Source organism: Giraffa tippelskirchi, chromosome X (genome assembly GCF_054371585.1).
Source record: "Giraffa tippelskirchi isolate mGirTip1 chromosome X, T2T-mGirTip1v1.2.pri, whole genome shotgun sequence".
In the NCBI taxonomy this organism is placed as follows: Eukaryota; Metazoa; Chordata; class Mammalia; order Artiodactyla; family Giraffidae; genus Giraffa; species Giraffa tippelskirchi.
This window is the reverse complement of record NC_137289.1, coordinates 110,354,474-110,368,931: the sequence shown is the minus strand read 5'-3', so window position 1 is coordinate 110,368,931 and position 14,458 is coordinate 110,354,474. Positions and strand designations below refer to the sequence as shown.

At 42.3% G+C, this 14,458-nt stretch overlaps 1 protein-coding gene across 19 annotated transcripts in view; it reads right to left on the bottom strand.

Annotated features, from left to right (window-relative positions):
- MED14 (mediator complex subunit 14) overlaps nucleotides 1-14,458 on the bottom strand; it is a 317,032-nt gene that overhangs the window by 55,389 nt on the left and 247,185 nt on the right. For 6 of the 19 annotated variants that reach the window (XM_081564474.1, XM_081564477.1, XM_081564488.1 and 3 more), the window contains exon 3: nucleotides 651-677. The exons of 5 other annotated variants lie outside the window; for them this stretch is intronic. Coding sequence is in view for 4 of the 14 variants with exons in the window: in XM_081564469.1 (XP_081420595.1) it covers nucleotides 651-677; nucleotides 4,660-4,868 (236 nt within the window). In the remaining 10 variants the exon portion in view is untranslated. Of the gene's footprint in view, nucleotides 1-650; nucleotides 678-4,655; nucleotides 5,212-14,458 lie in introns of those variants that run through there. 8 more of the 19 variants (XM_081564469.1, XM_081564470.1, XM_081564472.1 and 5 more) reach the window with 2 other exon arrangements.

The window sequence follows — 14,458 nt, the reverse complement described above, 5'->3', positions numbered from 1 at the left end:
GGGTGGAGCATAGTCACTAACAATGCTAAGATTCACCCAAGTGATTTGGTATTTAAAAAAAGATCACCCAAGGAGCGTAAGTAGTGCCAAAGACAGAGTCAAGTAGACTATACTGTAGCCACAATTTAAATCTCCATCACCTGATATCTTTCAAACCTTAATTTATCTTGTTCCCTTGGACTGTGGAAACGAACTAGCATTTAGTTATGTCTTAAGCCCCAAACTCCAACTGAATCAAAATTCTCTTAACTATAAATCAGTAATAGCTGTAGGCAAATGTCCATTCTCCAAAGATATCTAATAGCATCATTGCAGAAAATGAGAAATGAGCAACCAGCTTTCTCCATTTAGTTCTCTATCTTCTGCATCTTTCTACCCCCTGAGGCACTTGACCTGGTCAGTTTCTTGGAAGACAAGGTCCAGAGCTGGCCACATACCAAGAATTGTCAAGGATGCGGAAATTACACTTCCCAGGGCGTCTTAAACAAATGGTGTGAGAAGTCACCCTAGGCTCTCTGGGCCTAGGTTCCCGGTCCACAATCCTACTACCCATACCTCCACATATCTCCCCCAACACTCTCTCTCACACTCACACAAACTCACTCACTCATAGATGTATCAACACAGATTTAAGGTTTTTTCATACTCACCTTTCCACATCAGATTTCCTTGGCAGCCTAAGAAGAAAAAAAAGAAGTTGACTAAATATATGCACATCTTCATCAAAGTATGATAATGGCCTTTACTTTCGCTCTATTAAAATACCTTAGCATTTTGGAAAAACTGGACAGATAGCCACTACAGGCTTGTGTGGCTCCCACTCATAATTTTTATGAGTTTTCAGCGATATAGCTACAAAGGAAAACCTAACAAAGGAACATTTCTCTCCATTCAAAGTTCTTCAAAAGATACTGCACAAACCTCAAACATTAAAAAAAGCCCAAGTCTTATTAGCACACTACATCACAGAGAAGTCATAGAAAATCTTCTTTTAAGACTAAATGGTCATGAATACAAGGTACTACTTAGTTGCCAGCCTCTCCATATTCAACAGAACCTTGCTTCCAAGCACCAATCCCTTCATGCTTTGTTATGGTAGGTTAAGCTAGGCATGGGAAAGGGCCAGTGTCAGCCAAGGGTTATATAGCAATTATGATGTCGCTTGGTGAGATGCAAATGATTTTTAAACAGCTCCAGGAAAATTTTGATCTCTTTTTTGCTAGTTCTGCAGTGCTGACAGCCAGCAACCAATGTCACCATTTTCCCTGATAAACTATACCATTTAACACTCTCATATCCACTGATGCTTAGAAAGGTCCTGATCTGCTTCCTGAATCACCACATTCTCCACGGTTCAAGATTCAACGAGCTGAAGTCTAAAGCCTCCCCTCCATGGAATCCATTTCTTGAAGGACACACACTGAGCCACTTAAGACGCTGTTTTCCCACTGACGTGCCACAGGTGCAGAAAAACTAAAACCATCTCCAGAGATTCATGGTATAAGGAACGGGAACTATTAAAATGAGCTCTGGTTTATAGTTACCTCCAGTTCTTAGCGTAGACAGTGCGATGGAAGCTCAAGTTATGATCCAAGTGACAAAAGAAACTGGGTAGGAGTTGGAAGGGCCAGCAGATCAGAGGATGAAGCAAAAATTAAGGCCTTATTATGATAAGACTGCAAGTAAAAGCAGTTGCTGGCAAGTTCCTATGCCTGTGAAAGACTCAGAAGACACTCCTTGAGAACTCTCCCTTGTCCTTAAGAGAGGAGAGAATGAGAACCACGGATGCTTGTGTGCATGTGTGAGAGAGAGAGAAAAAGAGCAGAGCAGAGTCTTCGGGGACAGAAAGAACAGGAATCATTGTTTCAGCTCTTGCCCCTTGTCCCAGAGACCCTAAAAGGATCTTCTCTTGCCAGAGGTGGTATCATTTTAGGGACAAAGGATAGGCCTGCATCCCCTTCTCCCCAATTTCTCCTCATCTATTTAAAATTCCTTTATGGATGACAAGTCCACCACTTGGGGCAAGAGCCCGAAAGTGCAGTAAATCACAAAAACCTTATTTACACCAAAGTGTGTAAGATTCTAGCATTTTCTGATTTCAATTAAAAAAAGGGGAGGGGTTTAAAAAGTAGAACCTAAATCTCTAAAAAAAAAAAAAAATTACAGCAGAATGTAAACTCTAAGATAAGAGCATGTACATGGGTGAGGGAAGGGTAGGAGGAAATGAACAAGCAAAAGAAAAAAATTTAGAAATCTGGGGCCAAAAACAAACGACCTTTTTTACTTTCAATATTCCACAAACATCAAATGTGGCAGAAATAAGACTCATAAAGTATACCTTGAACACTGGTTTTATATTAATACATTAATCCTGACAGTTTCTACCTGGAACAAGGAAAAATACATGGTTTAGGAGCTCATTCCTAAACCAATTTTGGTGACCACAAATCAAATGAGCAAAAAGTTATTTTATATGCCTATGTATCAAGGACAACAATGAGTTTCCCCCTTAAATTCTCCATGGTCTACAACGGAGGAAAAGGAAACAGCAACCCATCCCAGTATCTTGCCTGGGAAATCCCACGGACAGAGGAGCCTGGCGGGCTACAGTCCATGGGGTTGCAAAGAGCTGGACATGAGTTAGCGACTAAACAAAGGCGGTAAGGGAGAGAAGACACATCATGTAGGACCTTAAAGGTAGACCACGGTCTTGGTTAGCTCAAGATAGTCCGAGTTTATGCCTGTTGCTCTGACATAGTTATTAATAGCACCACCTTTCATGTTCAAAAGCATCCTCATCTGGACCATAAACTTTATGGTCACTCTATTGGTGACTATAAAAAGTTTTTTACTCTGAGATGGGGAACCATGGGAAAGTGTGAGTAAGAATAAGTTTTAAAAGGATCATCCTGGCTATTTCATGAAGGAAAAACCACAGAGGGGCAAGGGTAGCAGCAGAGGTACCAGTTAGTCGACTACTGCAGCAACAGGAGCAAAGGATTAACACTTGATGGAATGGTGGAAAAGTGGTGGGATTCTGAAGCCAGAGATGACAGAATTTACTGATGTGGGATTGGAAGACAGAGGAGCCAAGAATTAACTCCAAAATTCCTGGCCTAAGCATCCAGAGGAAGAATAGAGAGAGTACTTAGTGAGAAAGGAAATTTTTTTTTGGGGGGGAGGGGATTGAACGGAATCAGGAGTTTGGTTCTGGACTTGGTCGGTTGAAATGTCCACTAGGTACTTAAATGAAAGCATGTGGATAGAGTCTGCAGCTCAGTGGAGAGGTCTGTGCTGGAGAGATAAGCGTAGGACTCCTCCTCATATAAAGGGTGCAAGACTAAACCTATATACTTATCCTACAGCCATAAATACTTCTCTTTTCAAAACTAAGTGCTAAAACAGAACAACACAAGAATTTCTATAAATCCCCTATGAAAAGACAAATTATACAAATTACACACCACGGATAGCGGCAGTTTTCAACATTTTCCCATAGCTATACATAGGATGGGTACATGAGATTTTTCTCATGGCTACTCAAATTCTTATATGAGAGCCAACAATAAACGGTGCAGAGAAGTATACTACCACCAAAATCTAATCATGACAGCTATTCAAGTTCCTCATTAGACAGGGGTAGGCTTCTTTCCATCCCCCTCAATAAAGTGTATCAAAATTCTCAGAATGATGTTTTACAGGAATAAGTGGAAACTCTTTTTTTAGTCATCTGCAAAAGAATATTTTAACAGTCTCTAGCAACAAATTACTGTAACACTTCACAGCCTCATACCTATATACGAATGTACTTCAACTGAATACACTGGAGTCTACTAAAAGATAAAAATGCATCTAGCTGAAAACTAGTAAGTCTTACTTTCTCTGAACCTAAATTTTAAAAATGTGAAAGAGTAATTCAACTATATATATCCCGAAATTTCAGTTTCTTTTCTTCACACACCTGAAAATCATTACAGTCTATTCTGATCCTATTCTGAAGGGATTAACACTCTAATCATATCCCAAGGCATTTTACTGGTAACTTGGTGATTTATAAACTCCCCTCATACCCCATAAGACAATAACAGCAGGCTAGTTACCAAAAAAATCTTTCCTTACACTACATGTGTTAAGACTTCAAACAGTCTCAAACATTCCAGGAAAACAACCTGGAATCCAACATTTTGCATTATTTTACATACATCTCCTGAGTTCAAACTCTGTCAGAAGCAATTACAACCTACGTTTAAAATGTACCGTAAGAGGCTGTAACACAATTTGTCTTTGGCAATTTTTTTAAACACCCGAATAATACATATTCCTAAACCCTAAACTCGGAGCCTGGGCTAAAAAGCTTCCAACCAACAAATCAATAAGGTTCAGCTGGCAAATCGAGCAAAAATTCCAAAGATGGGCTTTTCAGGGAAAGTCAAACAACGTGCATAATTCACAAGTCTCGGTTGCTTCATCTCCAGGACCCCAAATGGAAAGCTCCTCCTCCACCTCCTCTGGGCCCCACGAGTTCAGAAATCCTAGACTTAAGCAGCCCAGCGAAGAGGAGAAAGCAGGAGCCTCTTGGGGAGAAGGAGGTGCGAACCTCTCAGCCGGTTGGGCGGGAAGCGGGGGCTGGGGAGCAGGCGTGGATTTCGCGGCACTTACAGGTCCGTCAGCACCATGAGCTCCGAGTAGGCCCGGTGCAGCAGAAATTCGATGAGGGTGCTCAGCCGGTAGCCAGGGCTAGCCGCGGCGGCAGCGGCCGCTGCCACAGCGGCTCCGGGAGGAGGAGGCGCCGGGGCTGACGCGGGGCCGCCGCTGCCGCTGCCTCCGGGCGGGACCAGCTGGTGGTTCTCCAACTGCACTGGGGCCATGGCGGCACAGGGCCGGGCTTGGCGCAGCGGTACGAGATGCGGCCCTCGAACCTCCCTCCCGGGCGCTCAGTCACCGCGCCTAACTGGGCGCGGGCGGAGTCGCCGCCGCCGCCGCCGCCGCCGCCGCCTACTACTGCCGAGCCGCCTCCGAACAGGAAGCCTTACGCCGACCGCAGAGGCCCGCCCCCATGTAGCGACGAGCCCGCCGGCTCCAGGGACTGGAGCGAGGGGCGGGGGGGGGGGCGGGGAAGCGGGGCGGCAGCCGCAGAGAAGCAGCGCCCCAGCAACCGTTCAGAGGCAGCTCGGCCAGGCAGCCGCAGCGTCCATATTGACGGCCCAAAGCGGAAGTCGTTAGGAAGAACGGAAGGGGAACCAAAGGGGGACTTCCGACAACAACCTGTGCCTTTTCTCCCGGCGGTCGGGCGCAGGGACGTTGGGGGGCGCGTGGGAGTGGGGCGGGTCGGCGCGCGGGCGGGAAAAGCGGAAACGGGGGCTGCGCGCCGCCGGAAGTGAGTGTAAGGGCGGAGCCAGTGTTGTCATCGACAACGTCAGCAGTTGCCCGGCCCTTGCCCTCGCCGCCCTCTGGAGTTTAAAAACAGCCGATTTGTGCTGAGGTGTCCATCAGCGTTCCCCTGGTGGGTGCAACCCGGCCGGGGAGGACACCCTATCCCAGATGTTTGTGACCTGTGTTTCTGGACTCGAAAAGAAATTGTCACGGCTGAGCGCTTGTGACATCTCAGATCTTTGCACCTCCCACAGTCTGCCCATGCGCCTTTCGTGGGATAGGAGACGTTTCCGTCATTTTTTTTAACTGTGGGAAAAGATGCGAGAAAATATTGAGGGTAGAAGAAGGGCCACTGGCAGAATAACTTCACTTGAATGGAGTTGGATATATGCTGAGCTCATTACCGACCCCCAAAACCTGGCAGTTCTACCGCAGAAACAGTCTTTAAATCCTCTACCACTGATTCTCCCACTTGGTTCTTGTCCCTGTTCTTGAAGTAGCCACCTTGCCTTCCAAGGACTTTTCAGTTCGTTTTCTATGCCCTACTGCCACATTTTCCCGCTCAAAATGCACGCTTAATATTTTGCTTTCTGATTTAAAGCCATGATTCTCAACCTCGCCTGCACGTTGGAATCTGGGGGGAGATGGAGGAGTGGGTGGCTTTAAAAAATACTTATGCTCCTCTCCCCATAGATTCGGCTTTAATTGGTAAAGATAACCCTGTATGTGAGACAGTAAGAGACACAGATGTATAGAACAGTATTATGGACTCTATGGGAGAGGGTGAGGGCGGAATGATATGGGAGAATGGCATTGAAGCATGTAAATTTTCATATGTGAAACGAATCTTCAGTCCAGTTTCGATGCATGATACTGGGTGCTGGGGCTGGTGCACCGGGATGACCCGGAGGGATGGGATGGGGAGAGAGGTGGGAGGGGGGTTCTGGAAGGGGAAATCATGTACACCCATGGTGGATTCATGTCAATGTATGGCAAAACCAATACAATATTGTGAAGTTAAAAAATAGATAAATAAACTAATTTAAAAAAAAAATATGGAGGCCAAACTAAAACCTCTTTAGATTTCCAGATGGAAATTGTTTTTTAATATCTGTTGATATTAAAATATGATAGAATCATCAAAATAAATGAAACCAAATACATAAATTTTGAAACAAGTTACTGCTCTCTGATAGTATAAACTAGAAAAATTTATATAAATAAAATCAAAACAGATGAACAAACCCTTCAAACACCTAGTTAAAATTCAAGTGAAGATCCATTGAACTTATTGGATTGGTGTTTTGTGAAATCTGCCCACCTAATGTCAGTGAATATATAGCAAGGTTATTTTGTTTTCCTTACTTTGTGTAACTTTTAGGCCATGGCAATTAAAGTTTCTTTGTAAAAAAAAATTAAAAAAAATACTTATGCTCCTCTCCCCATAGATTCGGCTTTAATTGGTCGGGGCTTTAGGATTTTTAAAAGCTTCCTAGGTGGTTTCAATGTGCACTGTTTAAAAGAGTCAATTGCCACCACCCTTTTCAAATATCTTTTTGCAGTCTTATCTATGACTCTTAGGAGTAAGAGATGTACCTGCCATTCCCTAAGGTTAAAATACTCTCATTCTTGTCCACTTGTGTAATTCTTAGTCATTCTTGAACACAATTCACCTGTCTTCTGAGGGTGTAGTCTTAATCACTTGCTCCCTCTTTTGTGATCCTAAAGCACATTTACACAAACAATACCATCCTAGTACTCACTAAAAGGCAGTAGGATTACTTACAGCCCCCACAGGTACAGTTGCTGGAGGGTAGATACTCTCCCTAAGGTCCATCCCTATGCTGCTACCTTAGGAAAGAAATTTTTTCTAAGTTAGCTAGAATGGTATCATTTCTTTGGCAGTTGTTTTGTTTTATTGAAGGTTCTTTTTCCTCTTTTGAAAACTGTTGACTTCAGTTAAAAATCCCTGGTAGTCACATACACACAAGATGTACAAGATGGTCCTTAGTTCTCCAAAAAGTGAAAGTGTTAGTTGCTCAGTCCTGTCCGACTCTTTGCGACTCCATGGACTGTAGCCTGCCAGGCTCCTCTGTCCATGGGATTCTCCAGGCCAGAATACTGCAGTGGGTAGCCGGCTGTTCCCTTCTCCAGGGGATCTTCCCAACCCAGAGATGATACCCAGGTCTCCTGCATTGCAGGCAGATTCTTTACCATCTGAGCCATCAGGGAAGCCCTTAGTTCTCCAGCCAAGTGTCAAACCCAAGCTCCCTGCACTGGCAGCACAGAGTCTTAACCATTGGACCACCAGGGAAGTCCCCAAGATGGTCCTTAAGGTCTTTTCTAACACATTCTGATTGTGTGATGTTAATAGGATTTTAACTCAGTCTTATTGTCTATATTAAACACAATTATACACCATGCCTCTTGGTATTCATCCTATTTGGCAGTAAGATTCTACCTAGAGAAATTACAACCAGTTTGCAAATAAAAAAATTGATGGATGGATGGGGGTTGTTTTAAAAAAGAGAAATTTTCACCCACATCCATCAGGTTAGATTTTAATGAAATTTCTATAGGTATCTTTAAAAATTGAAAAGTTCTAACAGAAAATAGGGTGAAAATACAGGAAAATAACTGTATTTTGCTTAAATTGTTGGCGATCTGGGAAGTAATTTAAATGAAAACTCCTGAAAGTGATAGCCCACCTCCCAACCTGATTAGTATAGCCACAGGCAAATATAGAAGAAATGAGTAAGGAAGGAGAGACAATGTTAGCATGTTTGGCTGAGATACTAAATGAATGGTTCATATCCAAATCACTTTTGGAAATAGTGTAATTTATCATTTTAAAGCCCACAATACAATGTTTGGCATTGTATTAATAGCATGAGTGCCTAATTCTTTCATTCCCAATTTTCAATTGTTTCTGTATTTGGTCATCACCAGATTCTATTACACCTCAGATAAAACTATCTGAGAATTAGCAGATAAAACTCAGAACTAGCAGTATGATATTTCCTCAGCTCTTAAATCAACCTAAACGCTAGATCTTTCATGAAGTCAATCTGATTTTAATAAAAAGAACAAATTGATTGCTAAATATGGAGAAAAAAGAGAACATTTCCCTTTAAGCCCTTTTGATGGAAAATTGACAAATTGGTACATATACAGTTGACCCTTGAACAATGCAGTGGTTAGGGGCACAGACCCTCCTCGCAGTCAAAAATCCATAATTTATATATAGTTTATAGTATAATTTATAGTCAGCCTTCTTTAACCAGAATTCCTCCTTATCTGTGGTACCTTGATGTTCAACCTACCTCAGATCATGTAGTAACATTTACTGGAAACAAATCTGCATATAATGCAGTTTAAACCTGTGTTATTCAAAGGTCAACTGTAGTTTCACTCTGAAACATACAGCTGCTCCTCAGACACAAAAGATTGGGAAAGGAATTGAAAAGTATTTTTTTTCTATGATATTATCATCAGTTCCTCCAAAACAGAGAGCAAAAGCAATAACTGAATTCATTTAAAAGCTGCTCCATTCTCTGGTGGCTCAAATGGTCAAGTATCTGCAATGCAGGAGACCCGGGTTCGATCCCTCAGTTGGGAAGATCCCCTGGAGAAGGGAATAGCAACCCACTGCAGTATTCTTGCCTGGAGAATTCCACGGCCAGAGGAGCCTGGGGTCGCAAAGAGCCAGACACAACTGAGCGACTAACACTTTCACTTTCCATTCGTAGTGAAGTTGAGGAAAGGAACTCACAATACTGTGAGTATGGTCTGATCAATCCAGAAAAAATGAGAACACTTTGATGGCTTTCCATATACGTAGAAGAAAACCCAAACTTCTTAGTATGGCCTTTAAAGCTATTAACACAGTAGTCTTTGCCTGCATCTCAACCTCTGCCTCCTGCCTCTCTTTCCTTCACTCACTTCACTGTAACTGCCCTGGGTGGGTCTAGTACATGCCATTCCCTAAGGTGTTAGGGCTTATCCACTACTCCAGACACCCGAAACACTTGTTTCCTAGCTCTTCACGTGGCTGCCTTCTCCTCCTTCCAATATCAGCTTAAATGAGAAATCCTCAGAGAGGTCTCCCCTGACTGTATGATTTTAGGCTGATGATACAAGGAAGTTCATTGCAGCATTGTTTGTAGAAGCAAAAGAATATGAATAATCTTAACTGTCTCTCATTAGGAGAATGGATAAGTAAATTACTATGTTTCTACATAACTCTTCAATTGAATAAATTAGACCCATAGGTACCAACATGGAGACACCTCAAAAACAATATGGAACGAAAAAAGCTATCTTTTTTATACTATTCCTATTTTTCTAAGCACACAAAATACTCCATAATGTAATATATTGTAGACAAAGTAAAAAATGTAAATGAGGATAATAGACACCACCTTCAGGATAGTAACGTCTAGGGAGGGGTAGGGATGCGGTGATGCTTTATTGGTTATTAGCTATTAGTTATATCTAATGGGTTTCTTGAGCTTCCCAGGTGGCTCAGTGGTAAAGAATCCACCTGCCACGCAGGAGACCCAGGTTCGATCCCTGGATCAGGAAGATTGTCTGGAGAAGGGAATGGCAACCAATTCCAGTATTCTTGCCTGGAGAATTCCATGGACAGAGGAGCCTCGCGGGCTACAGTGCATGGAGTTGTGAAGAGCCAGACATGACTGAGCAACTAACACACCCATACCCAATGGGTTTCTTGAAGATTGACCAGAAGGAAATGTGACAATATCTGTTAAATCTAGGGGTAGAGATATGATTGTTAATATATTCTGTACTTTTCATTAGTTTTGAACTATTTCATAATTTTTAAAAGTTTAAAATGTTTTTATTAGTATTATTTACACAATCTGCCATAACAAACACCCCCCCACCCCAAATCTCAGTGATTTAGCACAGTAAGAGCTTATTTCTTGTGCTCACAAAGTTCAGTAAAAATGTACCTGATGGAGAGGCTCTCCTCTAAGCAATTAACCCAGTGATACAGGCTCTTTTCATCTTCATGAGACAGGCTGGGATCTGGGACCTTTTGCTGCAATGCTTGCACCTGGACACCTCTCCTCAAGCAACAAAATACAAAGAAACTACATGGGACTAAAAACAACTGTGTGCATGCACAGTTGGGACAAATTCTGGACCCCAAAGATACAAAGAGACCAAAAAAAGAAAACCAGTGACCACTTTTGAGGAGCAAAAACTAGGTGTCAGGAGCAAAAGCACAGGACCCTTGCATACAACACCACGGAAGAGGTGGGCAAATCACCTAAGCCACCCCTCTGGCCAGCCCCTGAACACACCCCTACCCTCACCCCATATAAGGAACAAGCTTGCCTCCACCACAGGTAGTGAGCAAGGAAAACTGTAGTTTGTTCTCACTCCCCTCTGATACAGCAGGAGCTCCAATAAAGCCTTGCCTGAATTTCTTGTCTAGCCTCTGATCAATTTCTGTTGATTGGGAAAGGCCAAGAACCCTGGTCTGTAACATTGGGAAACAATCGCTCTAACCCAGAGATTTTTTTTTTTAATATTCACCCACATTCCTTTAGCCAGAATTAGTCACATGGCTTGTTTAAAGCCCAAGGAGCTGGGAAATACAAGTCTACCTGTGTGCCTAGAAGAAAATGAAATGGTTTAGTGGATAAATAGCATTGATTTTACCACAATATTAAGGTAGTCTTTTTTCTTAGAGCACAGCCTACTGTGGGCAAGAGTCCCATAGCAGAAATGAATCGCTCTTATAATCAACAAAAGAGTCCAAAATGCAGTGCTTGGGTGCAACCTCAAAAAAGACAGAATGATCTCAATTCATTTTCAAGGCAAGCCATTCAACATCACAGTAATCCAAGTCTATGCCCCTACAACCAGTGCCAAAGAAGCTGAAGTTGATCAGTGCTATGAAGACCTAGAAGACCTCCTAGAACTGACACCAAAAAGAGATATTCTATTCATCATTGGGGATTGGAATGCAAAAGTAGGAAGTCATGAGATACCAGGAGTAACAGGCAAGTTTGGCCTTGGAGAACAAAATGAAACAGGACAAAGGCTAACTGAATTCTGCCAAGAGAATGCATTGATCATAGAAAATACCCTTTTTCAACAGCACAAGAGATGACTTTACACATGGACATCACCAAATGGCCAATACCAAAATTAAATTCATTATAGTCTTTGTAGCTGAAGATGGAGAAGCTGTATACAGTCAGCAAAAACAAGACCTGGAGCTGACTGTGGCTCAGATCATCAGCTTCTCATAGCAAAATTCAGGCTTAAACTAAAGAAAGTGTGGAAAACCACTAGGCCAGCCAGGTACAACTTCAATCAGATCCCCTATGAATATGCAGTGGAGGTAATGAATAGATTTAAGGGATTAGATCTGGTAGACAAACTGCCTGAAGAACCATGGACAGAGGTCTGTAATATTGTACAGGAGGCAGTGAACAAAACCATCCCAAAGAAAAAGAAAAGCAAGAAGGCGAAGTGGTTATCCAAGGAGGCTTTACAAATAGCTAAAGAAAGAAGAGAAGCAAAAAGCAAGGGAGAAAGGGAAAGGTATATCAAACTAAATGAAGATTTCCAAAGAACAGCATGGAGAGACAAGAATGCCTTCTTCAATAAACAGTGTGTAAAACTAAAAGAAAACAATAGAAGGGGAAAGACTAGAGATCTCTTCAGGAAAATTGGAGATATCAAGGGAACATTTTGCCCAAAGATGGGCACAATAAAGGACATAAATGGTAGAGACCTAGTAGATACTGAAGAGATCAAAAAGAGATGGAAAGAATACACAGAAGAACTGTATAAAAAAGATCCAAATGAACTGGACTACTATGATGGTGTGGTCAGCCACCCAGAGCCAAACATTCTGGAAAGCAAAGACAGGTGGGCCTTAGGAAGCACTGATGTTAATAAAGCTAGTGGATGTGACAGAATTTCAGTAGAACTGTTCAAAATCCTAAAGGATGATGCCATCAAAGTGTTGCATTCATTATGTCAGCAAATCTGGAAAACCCAGCAGTGACCACAGGACTGGAAAAGGTCAATCCTCATCCCAATTCCCAGGAAGGATAGTACCAAAGAATGTGCTAACCATCTGACAATTGCACTCATCTCCCATGCTAGTAGTGTTAATTGCTCAGTCATGTCCAACTCTCTGCAACCACACGGACTGTAGCCCACCAGAATCCTCTGTCCATGGAGTTCTCCAGGCAAGAATACTAGAGTGGGTTGCCATTTCCTTCTCCAGGGGCCCATGCTAGTAAGATCATGCTTAAAATCTTGCATGCTAGGCTTCAGCATTATGCAAACAAAGAACTTCCAGATGTCCACTCTGGGTTTTGAAAAGGAAGAGGAACCAGAGAGCAAATTGTCAACATTCGCTGGATCACAGAGAAAGCTAGGGAATTCCAGAGAGACATCTATTTCTGTTTCATTGACTACACCAAAGCCTTTAATTGTGTGGATCATAATAAACTATGGAAAGCTCTTAAAGAGATGGGAATACCAGACCATCTTACCTGTCTCCTGAGAAACCTGTATGCAGGTCAAGAAGCAACAGTCAGAACCCTGTATGGAACAACTGATTAGTTCAAGATTCAAAAAGGAGTACAACAGGGCTGACTGCTGTCACCCTGTTTGTTTAATCTATACGCTGAGCACATCATGAGAAATGTGGGGCTAGATGAGTTACAAGCTGGAATCAAGATAGGCAGGAGAAACATCAACAACCTCAGATATGCGTATGATACCACTCTAATGGCAGAAAGTGAGGAGGCAATAAAGAGCCTTTTGATGAGGGCGAAGAAGGAGAGTGAAAGAGCCGGCTTAAGACTAAATATTAAGAAAACTAAGATCAAGGCATCTAGCCCCATTACTTCATGGCAAATAGAAGGGGAAAGGGTGGAAGTAATGTCACATTTCCTCTTCTTGGGCTCTGAAATCACTGCGGACGGTGACCGCAGTCATGAAATCAGAAGATGTTTGTTTCTTGACAGGAAAGCTATGACAGACTTAGACAGTGTGTTGAAAAGCAGAGACATAACTCTGCTGACAAAGGTCCATATAGTCAAGGCAATGGTTTTCCCAGTGGTCACATATGGTTGTGAAAGCTGGACCACAAAGAAGGAGGAGCCATGAAGAACTGATGCCTTTGAACTGTCGTGCTGGAAAAGACTCCCGAGAGTCTCTTGGACAGCAAGGAGATCAAACCAGTCCATCTTAAGGGAAATCAACTGAATATTTGTTGGAAGGACTGATGCCGATGCTGAAACTCCAGTATTTTGGTCATCTGATGCGAGCAGCTGACTCATTGCAAAAGTCCCTGATGCTGGGAAAGATTGAGGGCAGAAGGAGAAGAGGGTGTCAGAGGATGAGATGACTGGATGGCTTCACCGTAGCAATGGACATGAATTTGGACAAACTTTGGGAGATGGTGAGGGACAGAGAGGCCTGGTATGCTGTGGTCCATGGGGTCGCAAAGAGTCGGACATGACTGGGTGACTAAACAACAACATAGCCTCTGAAATCAGACCACTTAGATTAAAATTCTAGCTTAACCTCTTATGATCTGAATGCTCTCCAGGAAGTTACTTCATTTCTCTGGGTTTCTCACTTTCCTCACCCTCAGAGGATGATTATGAAGAATAAATGATGTTTATTCTTCTTAAAAAAATAAGTATTGAAGTATAGTTGATTCACAATGTTGTGTTTAATTTCTGGTGTACAGCAAAGTGACTCATTCATACATATATATCTTGTTTCTCATATTCTTTTCCATTATGGCTTATCACAAGATATTGAATATAGTTCCCTGTGCTATACAGTAGGACTTTGTTGTTTATCCATCCTATATGTACTAGTTTGCATCTGCTAATCCCAAACTCCCAATCCATCCCTCCCACCACTGTCTTGGCAGCCATGAGTCTGTTTCCATTTCATAGAAGCCATTTGTGGTTTTTAAAAATTTTATTGAAAAATGACATTTATTCTTAATAAAATTTGCAAAGGGCTTAAAATAGTCATTTATCTATAAATATTAGCTATTACCATTATCATC